At 43.7% G+C, this 18,197-nt stretch overlaps 2 protein-coding genes across 2 annotated transcripts in view; one reads left to right on the forward strand and one right to left on the reverse strand.

Annotated features, from left to right (window-relative positions):
* Positions 1-11,071, forward strand: part of LOC118395157 (inverted formin-2-like) — a 30,141-nt gene extending 19,070 nt beyond the window's left edge. The window contains exons 2-4 of the mRNA XM_052522688.1: positions 10,070-10,159; positions 10,484-10,607; positions 10,780-11,071. Of these exons, the coding sequence (XP_052378648.1) occupies positions 10,070-10,159; positions 10,484-10,510 (117 nt within the window). The 3' untranslated portion in view covers positions 10,511-10,607; positions 10,780-11,071. The remainder of the gene's footprint in view (positions 1-10,069; positions 10,160-10,483; positions 10,608-10,779) is intronic.
* A 4,448-nt stretch (positions 11,072-15,519) lies between these two features.
* Positions 15,520-17,749, reverse strand: LOC118395164 (uncharacterized membrane protein C3orf80 homolog). Its single transcript, XM_035788929.2, has one exon. The coding sequence runs from the start codon at positions 17,263-17,265 to the stop codon at positions 16,615-16,617; it is 651 nt and encodes a 216-aa protein (XP_035644822.1). The 5' UTR covers positions 17,266-17,749; the 3' UTR covers positions 15,520-16,614.
* Positions 17,750-18,197: the final 448 nt, after the last annotated feature.

The following is an 18,197-nucleotide window of genomic DNA, read 5'->3' on the forward strand; positions in this document are numbered from 1 at the left end:
AGTAGACTACGTTAGGACGACGAAATACGATACTTACGCAATTATCTTTGATACAAAGACGGCTATGTAGCTAGCTAAGAAGAAATTGCTAAGATTAGACAAATCAAAGCGTTGTACTATAATGAAATGTAATGAAAAGTAATGAAAAGTAATACTACCTGCGGACCGAAGTGCAAATGCGACCGCTCGCTCCAACCCGGAAGTGCATGGAATGTGTGGAGGCACCTGTGTCGTGGTAATTATGTACATGGAGGTAGAGTTATTAAAGTGACTATGCATAGATAATAACAGAGAGTAGCAGCAGCGTAGAAGTGGGGGAGGCAATGAGTCTGGGTAGCCATTTGATTAGCTGTTCAGGAGTCTTATGGCTTGGGGGTAGAAGCTGTTTATAAGCCTCTTGGACCTAGACTTGGCGCTCCAGTACAGCTTGCCGTGCTGTAGCAGAGAGAACAGTCTATGACTAGGGTGGCTGGAGTCTTTGACAATTTTTAGGACGTTCCTCTGACACCGCCTAGTATAGAGGTCCTGGATGGCAGGAAGCTTGGCCTCTGTGATCTACTGGGCCCTACGCACTACCTTCTGTAGTGCCTTGCGGTTGGAGGCAAAGCAGTTGCCATACCAGGCAGTGAAGCAACCTGTCAGGATGCTCTTGATGGTGCAGCTTTAAAACCTTTTGAGGATCTGAGGACCCATGCCAAATCTTTTCAGTCTCCTGAGGCGGAATAGGTTTTGTCGTGCCCTCTTCACGGCTGTCTTGGTGTGTTTGGACCATGTTAGTTTGTTGGTGATGTGGACACCAAGGAACTTGAAGCTCTCAACCTGCTCCACTACAACCCTGTCGATGAGAATGGGGGCGTGCTCGGTCCTCCTTTTCCTGTAGTCCGCTATCATCTCCTTAGTCTTGATCACTTTGAGGGAGAGGTTGTTATGCTTGCACCCCACGGTCAGGTCTCTGACCTCCTCCCGAAAGGCTGTCTGATTGTTGTCGGTGATCAGGCTGTTGTGTCATCGGCAAACTTAATGATGGTGTTGGAGTCGTGCCTGGCTGTGCAGTCATGAGTGAACAGGGAGTACAGGAGCGGACTGAGCACGCACCCCTGTGCGGATGTGTTGTTATCTACCCTTACCACCTGGGGGCGGTTCGTCAGGAAGTCCAGGATCCAGTTGCAGAGGGAGGTGTTTAGGGTTGAAAGAGCAGTGTGGAGTGCAATAGAGATTGCATCATCTGTGGATTTGTTGGTGTGGTATGCAAATTGGAGTTGGTCTAGGGTTTCTGGGATAATGGTGTTGATGTGAGCCATGACCAGCCTTTCAAAGCATTTCATGGCTAGAGACGTGAGTGCTACAGGTCGGTATTCATGTAGGCAGGTTACCTTCGTGTTTTTGGGTACAGGGACTATGGTGGTCTGCTTCCAGACTCAGACAGGGAGAGGTTGAATATGTCAGTGAAGACACTTGCCAGTTGGTCAGTGCATGCTCGGAGTACACGTCCTGGTAATCCGTCTGGTCCTGTGGCCTTGTTGACCTGTTTAAAGGTCTTACTCACATGGGCTGCGGAGAGCGTGATCACACAGTCGTCTGGAACAGCTGATGCTTTCATGCATGTTTCAGTGTTACTTGCCTCGAACCGAGCAAAGTTATTTAGCTTGTCTGGTAGGCTTGTGTCACTGGGTTAGAGTCTCGTTCCTTGAAAGCGGCAGCGCTACCCTTTAGCTCAGTGTGAATGTTGCCTGTAATCCATGGCTTCTGGTTTGGGTATGTACGTACAGTCGCTATGGGGACGACGTGCTCGATGCACTTATTGATAAAGCCAGTGACTGATGTGGTGTACTAGTCAATGCCATCGGAAGAATCCCGGAACATATTCCAGTCTATGCTAGCAAAACAGTCCTGTAGTTTAGCATCTGCTTCATCTGACCACTTTTTTTATAGACCGAGTCACTGGTGCTTCCTGCTTAAATTTGAGCTTGTAAGCAGGAATCAGGAGGATAGAATTATGGTCAGATTTGCCAAATGGAGGGCGAGGGAGAGCTTTGTAAGCCTCTCTGTGTGTGGAGTATAGGTGGTCTAGAATTTTTTTCCCTCTGGTTGCACATTTAACATGCTGATAAAAATTAGATAAAACTGATTCAAGTTTCCCTGCATTAAAGTCTCCCAGCAACTAGGAGCGTCACCTCTGGATAAGCATTTTCCTGTTTTCTTATGGCGGTAGACAGCTGACTGAGTGCAGTTTTAGTGCCAGCATCGGTTTGTGGTGGTATGTAGACAGCTACGGAAAATACAGAAACTCTCTAGGTAGATAGTGTGGTCTACAGCTTATCATGAGATACTCTTCCTCAGGTGAGCAAAACCTTGAGACTTCTTTAGATATCGTGCACCAGCTGCCGTTTAAATATATGCATCGGCCCCCGCCCTGTGTCTTACCAGAGGCTGCTGTTCTATCCTGCCGATAGGGTGTATAACCCGCCCGCTGTATGTTATTAATGTCGTCGTTCAGCCACAACTCAGTGAAACATAAGATATTACAGTTTTTAATGTCCCGTTGGTAGAACATACATGCTTTCAGTTCGTCCCATTTATTTTCTAGCGATTGAACGTTAGCTAGCAGGACGGATGGCAAAGGCAGATTAGCCACTCGTTGCCTGATCCTCACAAGGCACCCTGATCTCTTTCCGCAAAATCTTTGTTTCCTTCTTGAGCAAATGACGTGGATGAGGGCCTGTTTGGGTGTTTGTAGTATATCCTCCCCATCCGACGTATTAAAGAAAAACTCTTTGTCCAATTCGAGGTGAGTAATCGCTGTTCTGATGTCCAGAAACTCTTTTTGGTCATAAGAGACGGTATCAGCAACATTACGGGGCGGCAGGTAGACTAGTGGTTAGAGCGTTGGGCCAGTAACTGAAAGATTGATAGATCGAATCCCTGAGCTGACAAGGTACAAATCTGTCATTCTGCTCCTGAACAAGGCAGTTAACCCACTGTTCCTAGGCCGTCATTATAAATAAGAATTTGTTCTTAACCTCTCTGCGCACAGAACCCGTTAGCGGGATGGAATTCGACAACATACGATGATCGCTACATAAAAGTCTTATTAAACATTCATGAAAATACAAGTGTCTCACCTTTCGAAAGCCTAGAATCTTGCTAATCCAACTGCGTTGTCAGATATAAAAAAGGATTTACTGCGAAAGAATACGATGCGATTATCTGAGGATAGAGCCCCATAAAAAACAACTATTTCAACCAGCACAGGCGTAACAACATCACAAACTGTAATAAAATAAATTGTTTACCTTTGACGATCTTCCTCTGTTTGCAATCCCAATGCTCATTGTTACACAATGAATGGTCTTTTATTTGATCAAATCCATTTTTATAGCCTAACACGAAACATTTTGTGAACCGCTTGTGTCGTGAATTCAGTCTCATTCCATTTTCGACGACACAGTCGATGTAAATGCACACACGAAACGTGACTTTTCCAGTCATGTTTGGTTTCATTGCAATCAACTGGTTTGTTTGTAACAACCAAAAAGATGGGTCATTTCGCGGGACGTATTGACTGAAAGAAACCGACAACAGGTAATGACATCATTGTGCACCAATGATATGACCGCTGTTTCGTTGATTGGCTGTATTTTAACCCAATGACCACGGATCGTCTTGAAATCTAGCTGGGTAGACAGCCAATGAGCTGAGGTAAACGGCAATATGTAATGTTTATGTGTTGGAAGACCAACTTGTGTCGTAAAGAGGGTCATTCGCCATTGAAGTTTCATACCGGAAGGAGCAAAGCATGTTACGCACAGCGTTGTTTTGGTAAAGCGCATCTTCAGCTGTTTATATATCAATCAGTATGGCGACTAAGTCAGGGAAAGCTAAATCTAAGTCTAGATATACAGATGTACACAGAATTTTAGAAGAAATTGATCGGGAAAATGAGACAGATTGTTGGAGGACGATTCATTTAGCGATTCCCAAATGGAGGAATATTTTTTGAACAGAGGGGACATCGTTTTGGACTGGTAAGTTTTTCTCATGCCAATGCCGTTGTTTGAAATTAATAATATAAAATATTATTTCTGTAAAGAAATACCCTATTTGAGGCTGTTGAGGGGAGGGCAGGCCCACAACAATGGCCAAAGTGAAATGGAGACAGTAGATACAGCTGGTCTGTTGTAATATAATAAAGACTGTAGATCTAGCTGGTCTGTCGTAATATAATAGAGACAGTAGATCTAGCTGAAATGTCAAAATATAAATGAGACAGTAGATCTAGCAGGTCTATAATAATATATTCAACCTTATGTTCCCTGTACTCTATATGTTTATTATACCTGTTAATACAGGGCTCATATGTGAAACTATTCTAACTGAACATTTTCTTACACAGTGACACTGACTCCGAATGGGAGCCCCCAGTGCCAAGGTGTCCATCCCCCACTGAAGCTGGTTCATCCAGCTCCTGCCACAAGTGTTGTTCATCTGCCCAAATGTATTTCTGCAGGCATGGATGTGCCTCAGGGCCAAAAGGGCACAGCACGCTGTGTTCTTTGCTAAATGAAGTCCCCCATCACCTGCACCACATGCTTGGTGACCCTCTGCTTTACAGCAGAAAGAGACTGCTATGGCACCTAGCATCAGCAGCACAATATTGTGTAGAGGACTGAGGGTCTTCCAAATATTGAAAGTGTTATTTTGTAAATGTATACAGTGGGGCAAAAAAGTATTTAGTCAGCCACCAATTGTGCAAGTTCTCCCACTTAAAAAGATGAGAGAGGCCTGTAATGTTCATCATAGGTACACTTCAACTATTACAGACAAAATGAGAAAAAAAATCCAGAAAATCACATTGTAGGATTTTTAATGAATTTATTTGCAAATTATGGTGGGAAATTAGTATTTGATCACCTACAAACAAGCAAGATTTCTGGCTCTCACAGACCTGTAACTTCTTCTTTTAGAGGCTCCTCTGTCCTCCACTCGTTACCTGTATTAATGGCATCTGTTTGAACTTGTTATCAGTATAAAAGACACCTGTCCACAACCTCAAACAGTCACACTCCAAACTCCACTATGGCCAAGACCAAAGAGCTGTCAAAGGACACCAGAAACAAAATTGTAGACCTGCACTAGGCTGGGAAGACTGAATCTGCAATAGGTAAGCAGCTTGGTTTAAAGACATCAACTGTGGGAGCAATTATTAGGAAATGGAAGACATACAAGACCACTGATAATCTCCCTCGATCTGGGGCTCCACGCAAGATCTCACCCCGTGGGGTCAAAATGATCACAAGAACGGTGAGCAAAAATCCCAGAACGACACGGGGGGACCTAGTGAATGACCTGCAGAGAGCTGGGACCAAAGTAACAAAGCCTACCATCAGTAACACACTACGCTGCCAGGGACTCAAATCCTGCAGTGCCAGACGTGTCCCCCTGCTTTAGCCAGTACATGTCCAGTCCCGTCTGACGTTTGCTAGAGAGCATTTGGATGATCCAGAAGAAGATTGGGAGAATGTCATATGGTCAGATGAAACCAAAATATAACTTTTTGGTAAAAACTCAACTCGTCGTGTTTGGAGGACAAAGAAGGCTGAGTTGCATCCAAAGAACACCATACCTACTGTGAACCATGGAGGTGGAAACATCATGCTTTGGGGCTGTTTGTCTGCAAAGGGACCAGGACGACTGATCCGTGTAAAGGAAAGAATGAATGGGGCCATGTATCGTGAGATTTTGAGTGAAAACCTCCTTCCATCAGCAAGGGCATTGAAGATGAAACGTGGCTGGGTCTTTCAGCATGACAATGATCCCAAACACACCGCCCGGGCAACGAAGGAGTGGCTTCGTAAGAAGCATTTCAAGGTCCTGGAGTGGCCTAGCCAGTCTCCTGATCTCAACCCCATAGAAAATCTTTGAAGGGAGTTGAAAGTCCGTGTTGCCCAGCAACAGCCCCAAAACGTCACTGCTCTAGAGGAGATCTGCATGGAGAGGTGGGCCAAAATACCAGCAACAGTGTGTGAAAACCTTGTGAAGACTTACAGAAAACGTTTGACCTCTGTCATTGCCAACAAAGGGTATATAATAAAGTATTGAGATAAGTATTTGGTCAATAACAAAAGTTTATTTTCCACCATAATTTGCAAATTAATTAATTAAAAATCCTACAATGTGTTTTTCTCATTTTGTCTGTCAGTTGAAGTGTACCTATGATGAAAATTACAGGCCTCTCTCATCTTTTTAAGTGGGAAAACTTGCACAATTAGTGGCTTTCAGCGCGATCTGCGTCAGAAATAGAAAGGAGTTCTATTTTAGCCCTTGGCAACGCAGACGCTCATTGGCGCGTTGCGAGCAGTGTGGGAGCAATAATTGAATAACATGGATTTCTACATTTATTTTGCGACTTGTTCGGTCTGGTTAGCATGTAAGGCTGGACATAATTGTTTAACGGATTTTCCCCCCAGAAAAGTGAGGCGAGCGAAAAATATATATATAAATAAATCAAATCATTAGGTGGTAAAGGAATAACAGTAGTTTACCACATTGTTCTGGGCTGCTATATGGACATGAACAATCGGATAAATATTCAATTTCAAACTGATTGTCAGATGATTATTATAATACACAAATGAACATTATTCAGGATGTATAATAGAATGCAATATTCTATCATATTCAAAAATTATTTGAAAAAAAAAGTTATGACTGTATTCAGTTGTATAGCCTAACAAATTCAAGAATTATTGACAATAAAATTGTCATCAAATTAAAATGTTGATGCATAATAATGAGTTCATTACCTGAATGCATCTATATAGCCTTGGCGTTAACAAAATATTCAATCAAATATGATTAGGCCTCTCATAGACTAGGCCTTGTAGAAAGAGAGTCAATCAAGTTTGGTCTGCCAAATGAATGTAGCATTGACAAAAATACATAAATCCAGCCATAGAGTATAACCTTTAATCATAAAAAAATGTGTTTATAAAATGCACAATTAGAAGCGTCAATATATATAGAGCAAGCGTGACTAAATTCGAGCCCAAATCCTCACCGCATCCTCATTCGATTGTCTCGTCTGGCTGCCACGAAAAGCCCCCACTTGCTGAACTGCACGAAGTGTGTGCGTGCCGCTGGCGATGTACTTTGCTGGACATGCTAGCTGTTCTCGGCGGTGCATCATCACTTCAAACGCATTCCATCGTGGTGTTATCGGTTGGCCTAGTACTACCGGTAAAATGTAAATTATGAATTGCAAATCACCTTAGAGCTGATACACTTCGAGTTCATCAATCGTTTTGACTTCAATTTGGTTATCCAAAATACTGTCAGCTTGCACTGCGTCTTTGCTGATGAATGCTCTGATCTCTGGCCAGTCAATTGGTTAAATTACATTGTTGTTTCGTCTTTTTAATCGCTTATAATAGATCTGAAAATTATGGCATCACCATGAATTTAACTGACTGTTTGTTTATCATGAGGGACGTCCCACGTTTAACCTCAACACGTAATTTGCGCTGGCATGAGAGAGAAATGAAACATCTGCACGTTGCCTGCAGGTGCGAGCATGTGTATTTCATTGTCTAATCCGAGACCCAAACATGATCTGAGCACGTGATCTGAGGCTGTTTGGTCTCTTGGGCGTCAATTTGGGCAGACTGACGACACGGCTCGCACGACCGTTTTATGTGTGAATTAATTGTCCGAGTAGAGGACCTTGTGCATTTCAGGTAAAATAACAACTCAATGTTTATATCCCAGGACAAATGAGCTAGCAAGAGCAAGCTAGCTAAATGGGACAAATTAGCTAGCAAGTGTAAGCTAGCTAGCTAAATTGTCATAAATGTTTAATGCTTTTCGACCTGTCCCCAAATTAATGTAATTGGTTCAGAGATTGTTTTGATATTTAACCTGCGTGTCGTGATCGCGTTTGGTGTGGGGATGACAAAATAAATGTATGCAAGCTGGAGCATGCTCACAGCCGGGTTGGGATCCGTGTCATCAAGGGAGAGCTGACAGTGCATTATAAACATTGAGCCGCATATATTGGCCAAAATAAACAGTAACATGGAACCCAAACTGACTGGTGTGTTAGAACTGACTTCTATTTTAGCCCTTCTATTTTAGACATTTTTTGCAGTTTTACTTTAGTACCTTGTTGAAAACAGGATGCATGTTTTTCATATTCTGTACATGCTTCCTTCTTTTCACTCTGTCATTTAGGTTAGTATTGTGGAGTAACAACATTGTTGTTGATCCATCCTCAATTTTCTTCTATCACAGCCATTAAACTCTGTAACTATTTTAAAGTCACCATTGGCCTCATGGTGAAATCCCTGAGCGGTTTCCTTCCACTCTGGAAACTAAGTTAGGAAGGATACCTGTATCTTTGAAATGACTGTGTGTATTGATACACCATCCAAAGTGTAATTGATAACTTCACCATGCTAAAAGGGATATTCAATGTCTGCTTTTTTAAATGTATTTTTAATAGGTGCCCTTCTTTGCAAGGCATTGGAAAACCTCCCTGGTCTTTGGTTGAATCTTTGTTTTAAATTCACTACTCAACCTGAGGGACCTTACAGATGATTGTATGTGTCGGGTACAGAGATGAGGTAATCATTCAAAAATCATGTTAAACACTATTGCACACAGTGAGTCCATGCACCTCATTGTGACTTGTTCAGCATATTTTTACTCCTATTTAGGTTTGCCATAACAAAAGGGTTGGATACTTATTGGGTAAAGAAATTTCAGCTTTACATTTTTTATTAATTTGTACATAATTACACTTTGACATGATGGGGTATTGTATGTAGGCCAGTGACACAAAATCTCAATTTAATCCATTTTAAATTCAGGCTGTAACACAACAACATGTGGAAAAGGTTCAGTGGTGTGAATACTTCCTGAATGCACTGTATGGAAGAAGGAGCGTCACCACTTTAAATAGCCACCCCTCCTCCTTCCTCCCCCATTTCTGGTAAGGGTTTGGTCTTTCGTGGCCGTTTGGCGTGGTTTTTCCCGGAGTGGGAGGAGTGTTGTGGGGAAGTCCTGTCAGCCAGGTATGGAGGATTAGCCCCTTGTGGATACTTTTCATGGCACTGATTGTTGGTAACAGACGCACGCACACAACACACATAGACACACACATGCTGATAGACCTGTACACAAACAACCATACTGTACACAGTCACACAAACATGGGCAGCCCAGCAGTGTGACTAAATCCCCAGCCAGACTCTAACAGTGAGCCAACACCACAATCTCTCCTCTGATTGGAGGATACTGGCCCATCTCTCTCTGACCAGCATTTAGTGGCTTTAGCAAAGGATGATTTTGTTGTTGTCTTCACAGTTTTATGGCCAATGTTGTTTTTCTTAATGAAGGATTCAGATGACAGGATGCATCAGGATGTTGTTCTGGGCTTTGCTTTCAACGATAATGTTGAGTGGCGTAGTTTGAGTGTGACTAAGAGTGAATGGGAGTGACATTATAGTGACATTATGTCTGTGTGCGTGTGTGCCTGCATGTGCCTGCATGTTTGTCTAAGTACGTCTCCATGTCCTGAATCAGTTTACAGGGTGTGTGTGTGTGCCCTGCAGAGTGACACTAACGAGGCCTGTGTTGTGAGGATGAGCAGACTGGTAATGGGAAGAGTGTCCATGTGGAGACGCCAGTGTAATGCGTAATCCCATCCCTCTAATAACACACAGCCCTCTTCTCTCAGTGCCCCGTCCCTTTAATGACCCAGGCGAGCAGGGCTAAGCTAGCCCCCCTGTGCAGGGCCTTGTGGTCAGGGCTGGGCCACGCGCTACGCCCCGGCGCCACCACCAGCCTGTCAGGCTGAGCAGCCCCCTGACAAATATCCCCATATCCCGGCTCACTGTCCCCTGGCACTCATGCCTGCTCCCTATCATGTGTGGATGTGTGCGTTTGTTTGTGTGTGAGTGAGTGCGTGTGTGTATGCGTGCGTACGTGGTGTGTGTGTTTATTTATGCTAAGACAATGTGTGCATGGCAAATGTAATTTCCTATTTGCTTAATGTCTGTCTCTGTTTCTATAGGACCAGTTGCTGTGGGTGTGTCTCGCTGGCATGGCAATGGCCAATAGGGACATGACGACAGTGGAGGTGGCCTACGCTGCCATTGGAGAGGTAAGACCCTTCATCAATCTCTTTCTCTCTTTCTCTCTCCAGGTGGTTATGGTGCAGTATATTAACTCTATCAAGGATCTGCCATCTAAGGAATCTTTAGTGGCCCACATGTTACTGTCCACTCTGCTACAGGCTGGTCTACCAAGCCATACAGGTCCACATCAACCTCTACAACTGGGACAGGTGTGGGGGTGTGTGTCTGTCTCTAAATGTCTGTCTGCCTGTGAATCTGAATATTTCTGTCTCTCTGACATGCCTTTCTGTTGGTCTGTCTGTCTTACATATGCGTCTGTGAATGGGACTGAAAGCTTCATGTGTCCTCAGGGCGTTGGAGCTGGCTGTAAAACATAAGACCCATGTGGACACAGTGCAGGCCTACAGCCTGCAAGTTCCTGCAGGACTTTAGCAAGAAAGAGACCAACAAGAGGTTCATGCAGTACGCTGACAGGTTAGGATATGTCATTGCTTTTGACTGTCATATAGTGAACACTAACCAGCTGTAATAGTAAAGACTTCTTCTCTTTGAAACTAGACAGGATTTTGTTACAAGAGGTAATGTGCACTTTCTATCAAACTATGTCCCATTAGACTGACCCACTTCTCTAATCCCCCCTGATCAGGTGGAGGTGAACTGGGAAAAGATCCAGGTTAAGGAGAGAGAGAAGGCTGCCATCACCTCTGTCGGGAGCAGCTTGGCCTCTCGACTCTGACCCTTGACCCCACACCTCTGACCTCATCCAGGGGCCAAATGTACAACATATTTTCAAGTTGTCATTTATCCAACATGGTTAGTGTTATTTTTGTGTTTGTGTTTTTATAAAAAATATATATTTTTACAATTTAACTTAAATGCCTTATTCTCTTAGAATGTACATATGTAGACGTTTAATAAATACATATTTATCAGATCGATCAACTCTGACTTATTTTTATCTCAACTGCTATTTCAATTCAATGCAGTCAGCCCCAGCCCAGTCCGTTTTAACTAGTAATCATAGGCTGCTCGAGGGACGGAGTGGTCTAAGGCACTGCATCGTAGTGCTAGAGGCGTCACTACAGATCCGGGTTCGATCCCAGGCTGTGTCGCAGCCGGCTGCGACTGGAAGAACCATGAGGCGGCGCACAATTGGCCCAGCGTCGTCCGGGTTAGGGGAGGGTTTGGCCAAACGGGATGTCCTTGTCTCATCACGCTCTAGCTACTCCTTGTGGCGGGCCGGGCGCATGCACAGTGACTTCAGTTGTACAGTGTTTCCTCCGACACATTGGTGGGCTGGCTTCCAGGTTAAGCAAGCAGTGTGTCAAGAAACAGTGTGGCTTGGCCGGGTCATGTTTCGGAGGACGCATGGCTCTTGACCTTCGCCTCTCCCGAGTCCATATGGGCATTGCAGCGATGGGACAAGACTGTTACTACTACCAATTGGATATTGTTTTAAAAGGGGTAAAGAAAACCTTTTAAAAAAGAGTAATCATAGATATTTGTGTTTATATTATGTATTAAGGCTTTTACATGTATTCTCTGTGGTGGTGGGAAACAGCTTCCTCCCCTGACAGCGGTCCAGACCATAATTTGCCATTACACCCTATCGATCTCCACTTCCAACACACACACTCAAACACAGCCCCAGTATGGAAGCCAGGAGCAGCAGGATAGATCCCTGTTATTCTGGTCTGGACACCGGCGCTCCTGATGGATACAGGATGATGACGATACAGGATAATGGGCGCAGTAGAGGAGCAGTCTAGGGCTGCTTGTCATACACCATTACAGAGCAAGACTGAATCATTAAGTTCAGCCTCTCTCACACCCCTTTCTCTTCATGTGCTCTCTTTTTCTCTCTCTGTTTTTGTATCCTATCAATCCCCGTTCACCCAGGTATTGTCCTAAGTGCTGGCTAGAATGAACTCCCTCCATCTTTCCCCAGCTAACTGCAGTCAGGCCGTTCTTGTCTAGAGTAAAGTTCAATAGAGGGGGACAGGTAGCTATGATGCCGGTGGTAGTGTGGAAGCTCTCCAGTCATCTCTGACCCAAGAGGAGCAGCACTCTGTATCAGCCAGGAGTCTGTTTTCCGGTGGTAACACATGAGAAACCTCACACCTCAACGCACGTGTTCCCTGAACTCTTACATAAGTATGTTCAGACACACAGCACACAGATAACACACATACTGAATTGAATACGCTTTATCTAAACCATGCTGTTACTACCAAAGCTCAGACCCTGACGGGGCATAATGTAGGATTTATGAGGAGCTTAATAATGCACATTGATCTGGCCGATGAGTGAGTCAATTGTAAGCTGGGGATGATTAGGTGGCGGTATGGGGGCCAGCTTGGGAATTTAGCCAGGACACCTGGGTTAACACTCCTCTGATAAGTGCCATGGGATCTTTAGGTACCACAGAGAGTCAGAACACCCGTTTAACATCTCATCCGTAAGACAGCACCCTACACAGGGCAATCATTTCCCTGGGGCTTTGGGATATTATTTTTTAGACCAGGGGAAAGGGTGCCTCCTACTGGCCCTCCAACACCACTTCCAGCAGCATCTGGTCTTCTATCCAGGGACCAACCCTGCTTAGCTTCAGAAGTAAGCCAGCAGTGGGATGAAGGGTGGTATGCTGGTGGCAGCAAGTCATGTCAGCAGTCTGTCTCATTTTTGTATTCAGATCTCCTTCGAGGGACTCCTCAATGTGCAGAATAGCAGAGATTTACTCCATCTGATTAAACATTAATGCTGGGGATTCTAGAGGATTGGACCGTGCCCTAGGCCCCTGAACTCACAGCCTGAGTGCAGAGGACTTGTAGAGGTTGTCTCCACTGCAGAGAGTGAAAGTGAGAGAGCCTCAGAGCCAAAGATGCAAAAATATGATCTCTACTGTTAAATCACAAATGTTGTAATACCATATCTGTATTCTGACACTAAAACGTACTGTGATGTGTAATGTGTCTGCATCTTGTCTCATTCATCCATCAGTGGATTGAGTGCTTTTTTGTGTAAACTCCTCTTATCCACCAATATCCTCTGTGGAGGAAATCCATCAGTGTCCAACACAACAGGCCGGCCCTGGCTAGACGGCATAGGATTACCCTCCAGTCAGACAGACTAGCTTTCCCATTATCGTGATCCATAACGGCCATGGTCAGAAACCCTATTGAATATGATGGTATCATTGAGACTAGGAAGCCTGGCTAAAGCACATACACTATTTATCTGACAACCCAAACTGTAACCCAAACTCCTAATGAGTGTCCTTTAGTTTCTCATTGCTTATCCACTCTTATGCACTTCAGATAAACCAGTTCTTGGAGAGTTGGTGCATCTCAACAGTCCACTGTTCCACAGAAAGATTAATGATGACTTTTCTCGCCCAGCCTACTGTGGAGAGGATGTGACTGCGCACAGAGGAGTAGTTTGTAAATGTAGAAATCTTTTGCCCAATTCCAAATAGAACCCTACTCCTGTGTCATTTTCTGTGTAGAGCTGAGAAGAATGGATAGGTAAGGTTTATAAAATTTGGCCAAAAAATGCCACCTAGTCTATCATAAGCTTAGCTGGACATAGCTACAGTTGAAGTCGGAAGTTTACATACACCTTAGCCAAATACGTATATACTCAGTTTCACAATTCACATTTAATACTAGTAAAAATTCCCTGTCTTAGGTCAGTTAGGATCACCACTTTATTTTAAGAATGTGAAATGTCAGCATAATAGTAGAGATAATGATTTATTTCAGCTTTTATTTATTTCATCACATTCTCAGTGGGTCCGAAGTTTACATACACTGAATTAGTATTTGGTAGCATTACCTTTAAATTGTTTAACTTGGGTCAAACGTTTTGGGTAGCCTTCCACAAGCTTCCCACAATAAGTTGGGTGAATTTTGGCCCATTCCTCCTGACAGAGCTGGTGTAACCGAGTCAGGTTTTTTCTGCCTCCTTGCGCGCACACACTTTTTCAGTTCTGCCCACAAATGTTCTATAGGGTTTAGGTCAGGGCTTTGTGATGGCCACTCCAATACCTTGACTTTGTTGTCCTTAAGCCATTTTGCCACAACTTTGGAAGTATGCTTGGGGTCATTGTCCATTTGGAAGACCCATTTGCGACCAAGCTTTAACTTCCTGACTGATGTCTTAAGATGTTGCTTCAATATATCCACATAATTGTCCTACCTCATGATGTCATCTATTTTGTGAAGTGCACCAGTCCATCCTGCAGCAAAGCACCCCCACAACATGATGCTGCCACCCCCGTGCTTCACAGTTGGGATGGTGTTCTTCGGCTTGCAAGCATCCCCATTTTTCCTCCAAACATAACGATGGTCATTATGGCCAAACAGTTCTATTTTTGTTTCATCAGACCAGAGGACATTTCTCCAAAAAGTATGATCTTTGTCCCCATGTGCAGTTGCAAACTGTAGTCTGGCTTTTTTTTATGGCGTTTTTGGAGCAGTGGCTTCTTCCTTGCTGAGCGGCTTTTCAGGTTATGTCGATATAGGACTGGTTTTTACTGTGGATATAGATACTTTGTACCTGTTTCCTCCAGCATCTTCACAAGGTCCTTTGCTGTTATTCTGGGATTGATTTGCACTTTTCGCACCAAAGTACGTTCATCTCTAGGAGAAGGAACAGAACGCGTCTCCTCCCTGAGAGGTATGACGGCTACGTGGTCCCATGGTGTTTATACTTGCTTACTATTGTTTGTACAGATGAATGTGGTACCTTCAGGCGTTTGGAAATTGCTCCTAAGGATGAACCAGACTTGTGGAGGTCTACAGTCTTTTTTCTGAGGTCTTGGTTGATTTCTTTAGATGTTCCCATGATGTCAAGCAAAGAGGCACTGAGTTTGAAGGTTGGCCTTGAAATACATCCACAGGTACACCTCCAATTGACTCAAATTATGTCAATTAGCTTAGCAGAAGCTTCTAAAGCCATGACATAATTTTCTGGAATTTTCCAGGCTGTTTAAAGGCAAAGTCAACTTAGTGTATGTAGTAAACTTCTGACCCACTGGAATTGTGATACAGTGAATTATAAGTGAAATTTGTCTGTAAACAATTGTTGGAAAAAAGTAGTTGTCCTAACCGACTTGCCAAAACTATAGTTTGTTAACAAGAAATTTGTGGAGTGGTTGAAAAATGAGTTATGACTCCAACCTAAGTGTATGTAAACTTCCCGACTTCAACTGTATATTATTTCTGGTTCCTGGACTACAGATCGATTTAGAATTGAGCATTAAGATATTGAAATGTACCTGCCTGCTAACTGTTCTGGGCGACAGACAGACAGACAGACACAGGTAAGTATGACAGATCAATCAATAAACAGACAAGGGTGTAATCTCTGTTCACTGATCTCTCCTGTATTCCGGCTATCTCAGTCTGCAGCTCCAGCTTTATGTCTGCCAGCTTAGCTCTTTATTTACTGCTGTCTATTCTATACTTCTGTCTTTATGACTGTCTGTATTGTCTATCACTCATCTTCCTGCCTTTTTCCATGCAAGGCATGTCTGTATTCAAGTGCTCTAATGCTGATGATGGTGAATGATTTGTCATTCAACTATGGTCACTACATCAAAGATAAACTATCAGAGGTGGTCTGCTAACTCACATAGTAACGAGACCTTGGATCAGTATTTAGGATCATCATCATCTCTCATTGAGGAGGGAGGGAGGAGATAGTGTTCATGCTGCAGTGTGTGTGAGCTGAGCTCTCTGATACATTGGATAAAAGCACTTGCTGATGTAACAAAATGTCAGGCATAGTTTATGTAGATGTGCTGGAGAGTATTTGTATTCATTTCATGGTGTGACTATTCTATTACTTTTGAATCCCCACTAGGCTACTGAAAACTGCACTAGGTGATTCTCATAGACCCAGCCTGTGACCTGGGGAGAGTTGTGATATGAAGAAAAGAAAAAAAAAACATTTCCAATTCTCGTATGCATATTAATACACAGTTGTACATGTGTGGAAAAACGACAAATACTATTATATGACATGATTTCTAGGATATAGATATACGAATGAATAGATGTCTTTCAGGCCCAGCAGACTCAAACTCATTCTCAGCCTGTTCATCTCACAAAGGAAAATATGGAGGAGAAAGCCAACTGTCTCACGGTGCCTTTGGAAATGGAACCGTTCAGCAAAACTTAATGTGATTGTACCGGGGCCAAATTAGCTGCCTGTCAATACACAAAAGTGCGCCAATTATAGCAGCCATATCTCTTTTATTGTCTCCGTTTCTCATACCAAGTCTTAATTTGCATACAAAAGGGGAATCATCCACCCAATCATATAAAACTCACGTCATTGACCAAATTGCCAGTTCATATTATTTTCAACATTCATTGCAACAGATTGTAATTGCACTTGTTATAATATAGCCTGTAAGTCTCTCCTTTAGTTAATAATAAAATAACAATTCTTAAATTGGATAGTCCATCACATTTAGTCAGACAGAATTCCGTGACGCGCGTGTGTTCTGTCCTGAAGTGTCCTGTCCCTCTTCTCTGGGTATCGGTCCTCCCCGCGTCCCTCGGTCCGCAGCAGGCTCCTCCGATTGGACCAGTAAATTATCATCCGACTGGTCTCTGCGCACCTCCTGCATGGTCTCTTCGTAGGTCGGCAGGTACTTCACCTCATCATATGCGGGTAGCAGCACTGGCGAGGTGAAGTCCCCAAAACTGTATTCGGGGTACCGGTCCAGTAGGGAGTCCTGGGACGCGGTGGCGTGTCCGTGGAAGAGAGAGGGCTCCTCGGGGTGTTCTGGGTGGGGGTGTCGGCGCGGGCGCGGGCAGATAATCCGCTGGATGAAGTAGCCCATTGCGAAAAGGAGCAGCAGGATCAGGATGCCCGATAGTTTGCGCGTCACCCAGCCCACGTTGTCGAAGAATATATGCAGTGGGAGCTTGCAGCAGCGCACCATGGAACTCGCGCTACCGTTGCCGGTAACGGTAGGGGGACAGCACTGCTGGCCCTCAACGCACTGCACGTCCCCACAGCGGCGGAGCGCGTGGCAGGAGGAAATCACGACCGCGGACAGAAAGGTGATGCTGTATATGCACGTTCTGCTGCCGGTGGCTAGATTAAACATTATGTCCATTTACTAGTCGGTTCGTCCGGTTAGGATAGACCTGTGCGTCCGTGCGTGCCTGCCGTCTGGTTCCTCTTTTGGTGAGAAAGAGTCCACAGCAGTTTTAGCTACTATGCTGCCTGTTTGTTCCAATCTTCTTCCTTCATTCGCTCTCCGGAGACAGCTACTGCAGAATAATATAGCCACCAGCGCCTCCGGTTCTGCGAGTGAGACGAGTAGCCTCTTCTACAGGGTGTGAGTGCGCGGGACAAGACCACCAGTAAGCAAAATGACGTATTTTTCAGACGTTGAAGTCAGGTGCATTCTAGGTGCTGAGTGAAAGGTGAAAAACGTATTTTCCGGTTGTCGAAAATATGTATTTTCTATCCGTTAAATAAGTATTTTGGGGATGATGAAATTCAGTGCATTTTAAGTGCTGAAACAAAAGTGAAAATATGTATTTTTGGAATTTTCCAGATGTAAAAAAATATGTATGTTCCAGATGTTGAAAATACAACATTAGCAGCAGCAAATTCTATGGACAAATTTCAACTGCACATACAGTGCATTTGGGAAGTTTTCAGACCCCTGACTTCTTTCACATGTTGTTACATTACAGCCTTGTTCTATAATTGATTAAATTGATTTTCCCCTCATTAATCTACACACAATACCCCAAAATGAAAACGCAAAATCGGGTTTGTAGACATTTTTGCAAATTTATAAAAAATAGAAAACATACATTATCTAAATAAGAATTCAGATCCTTTGCTATGAGATTTGAAATTGAGCTCAGGTGCATCCTGTTTCCATTGATTATCCTTGAGATGTTTCTACAATTAGTTTGGAGTCCACCTGTGGTAAATTCAATTGATTGGACATGATTTGGAAAGGCATACATACACCTGTCCATATATGGTCCCATGGTTGACAGTGCATGTCAGAGCAAAAAACAAGCCATG

Source organism: Oncorhynchus keta, chromosome 1 (genome assembly GCF_023373465.1).
Source record: "Oncorhynchus keta strain PuntledgeMale-10-30-2019 chromosome 1, Oket_V2, whole genome shotgun sequence".
NCBI lineage: Eukaryota > Metazoa > Chordata > Actinopteri > Salmoniformes > Salmonidae > Oncorhynchus > Oncorhynchus keta.

Bases quoted from the DNA above. Each gene is read 5' to 3' on its own strand.
- LOC118395164 (XM_035788929.2), bottom strand. From the start codon at position 17,265: ATGGACATAATGTTTAATCTAGCCACCGGCAGCAGAACGTGCATATAC.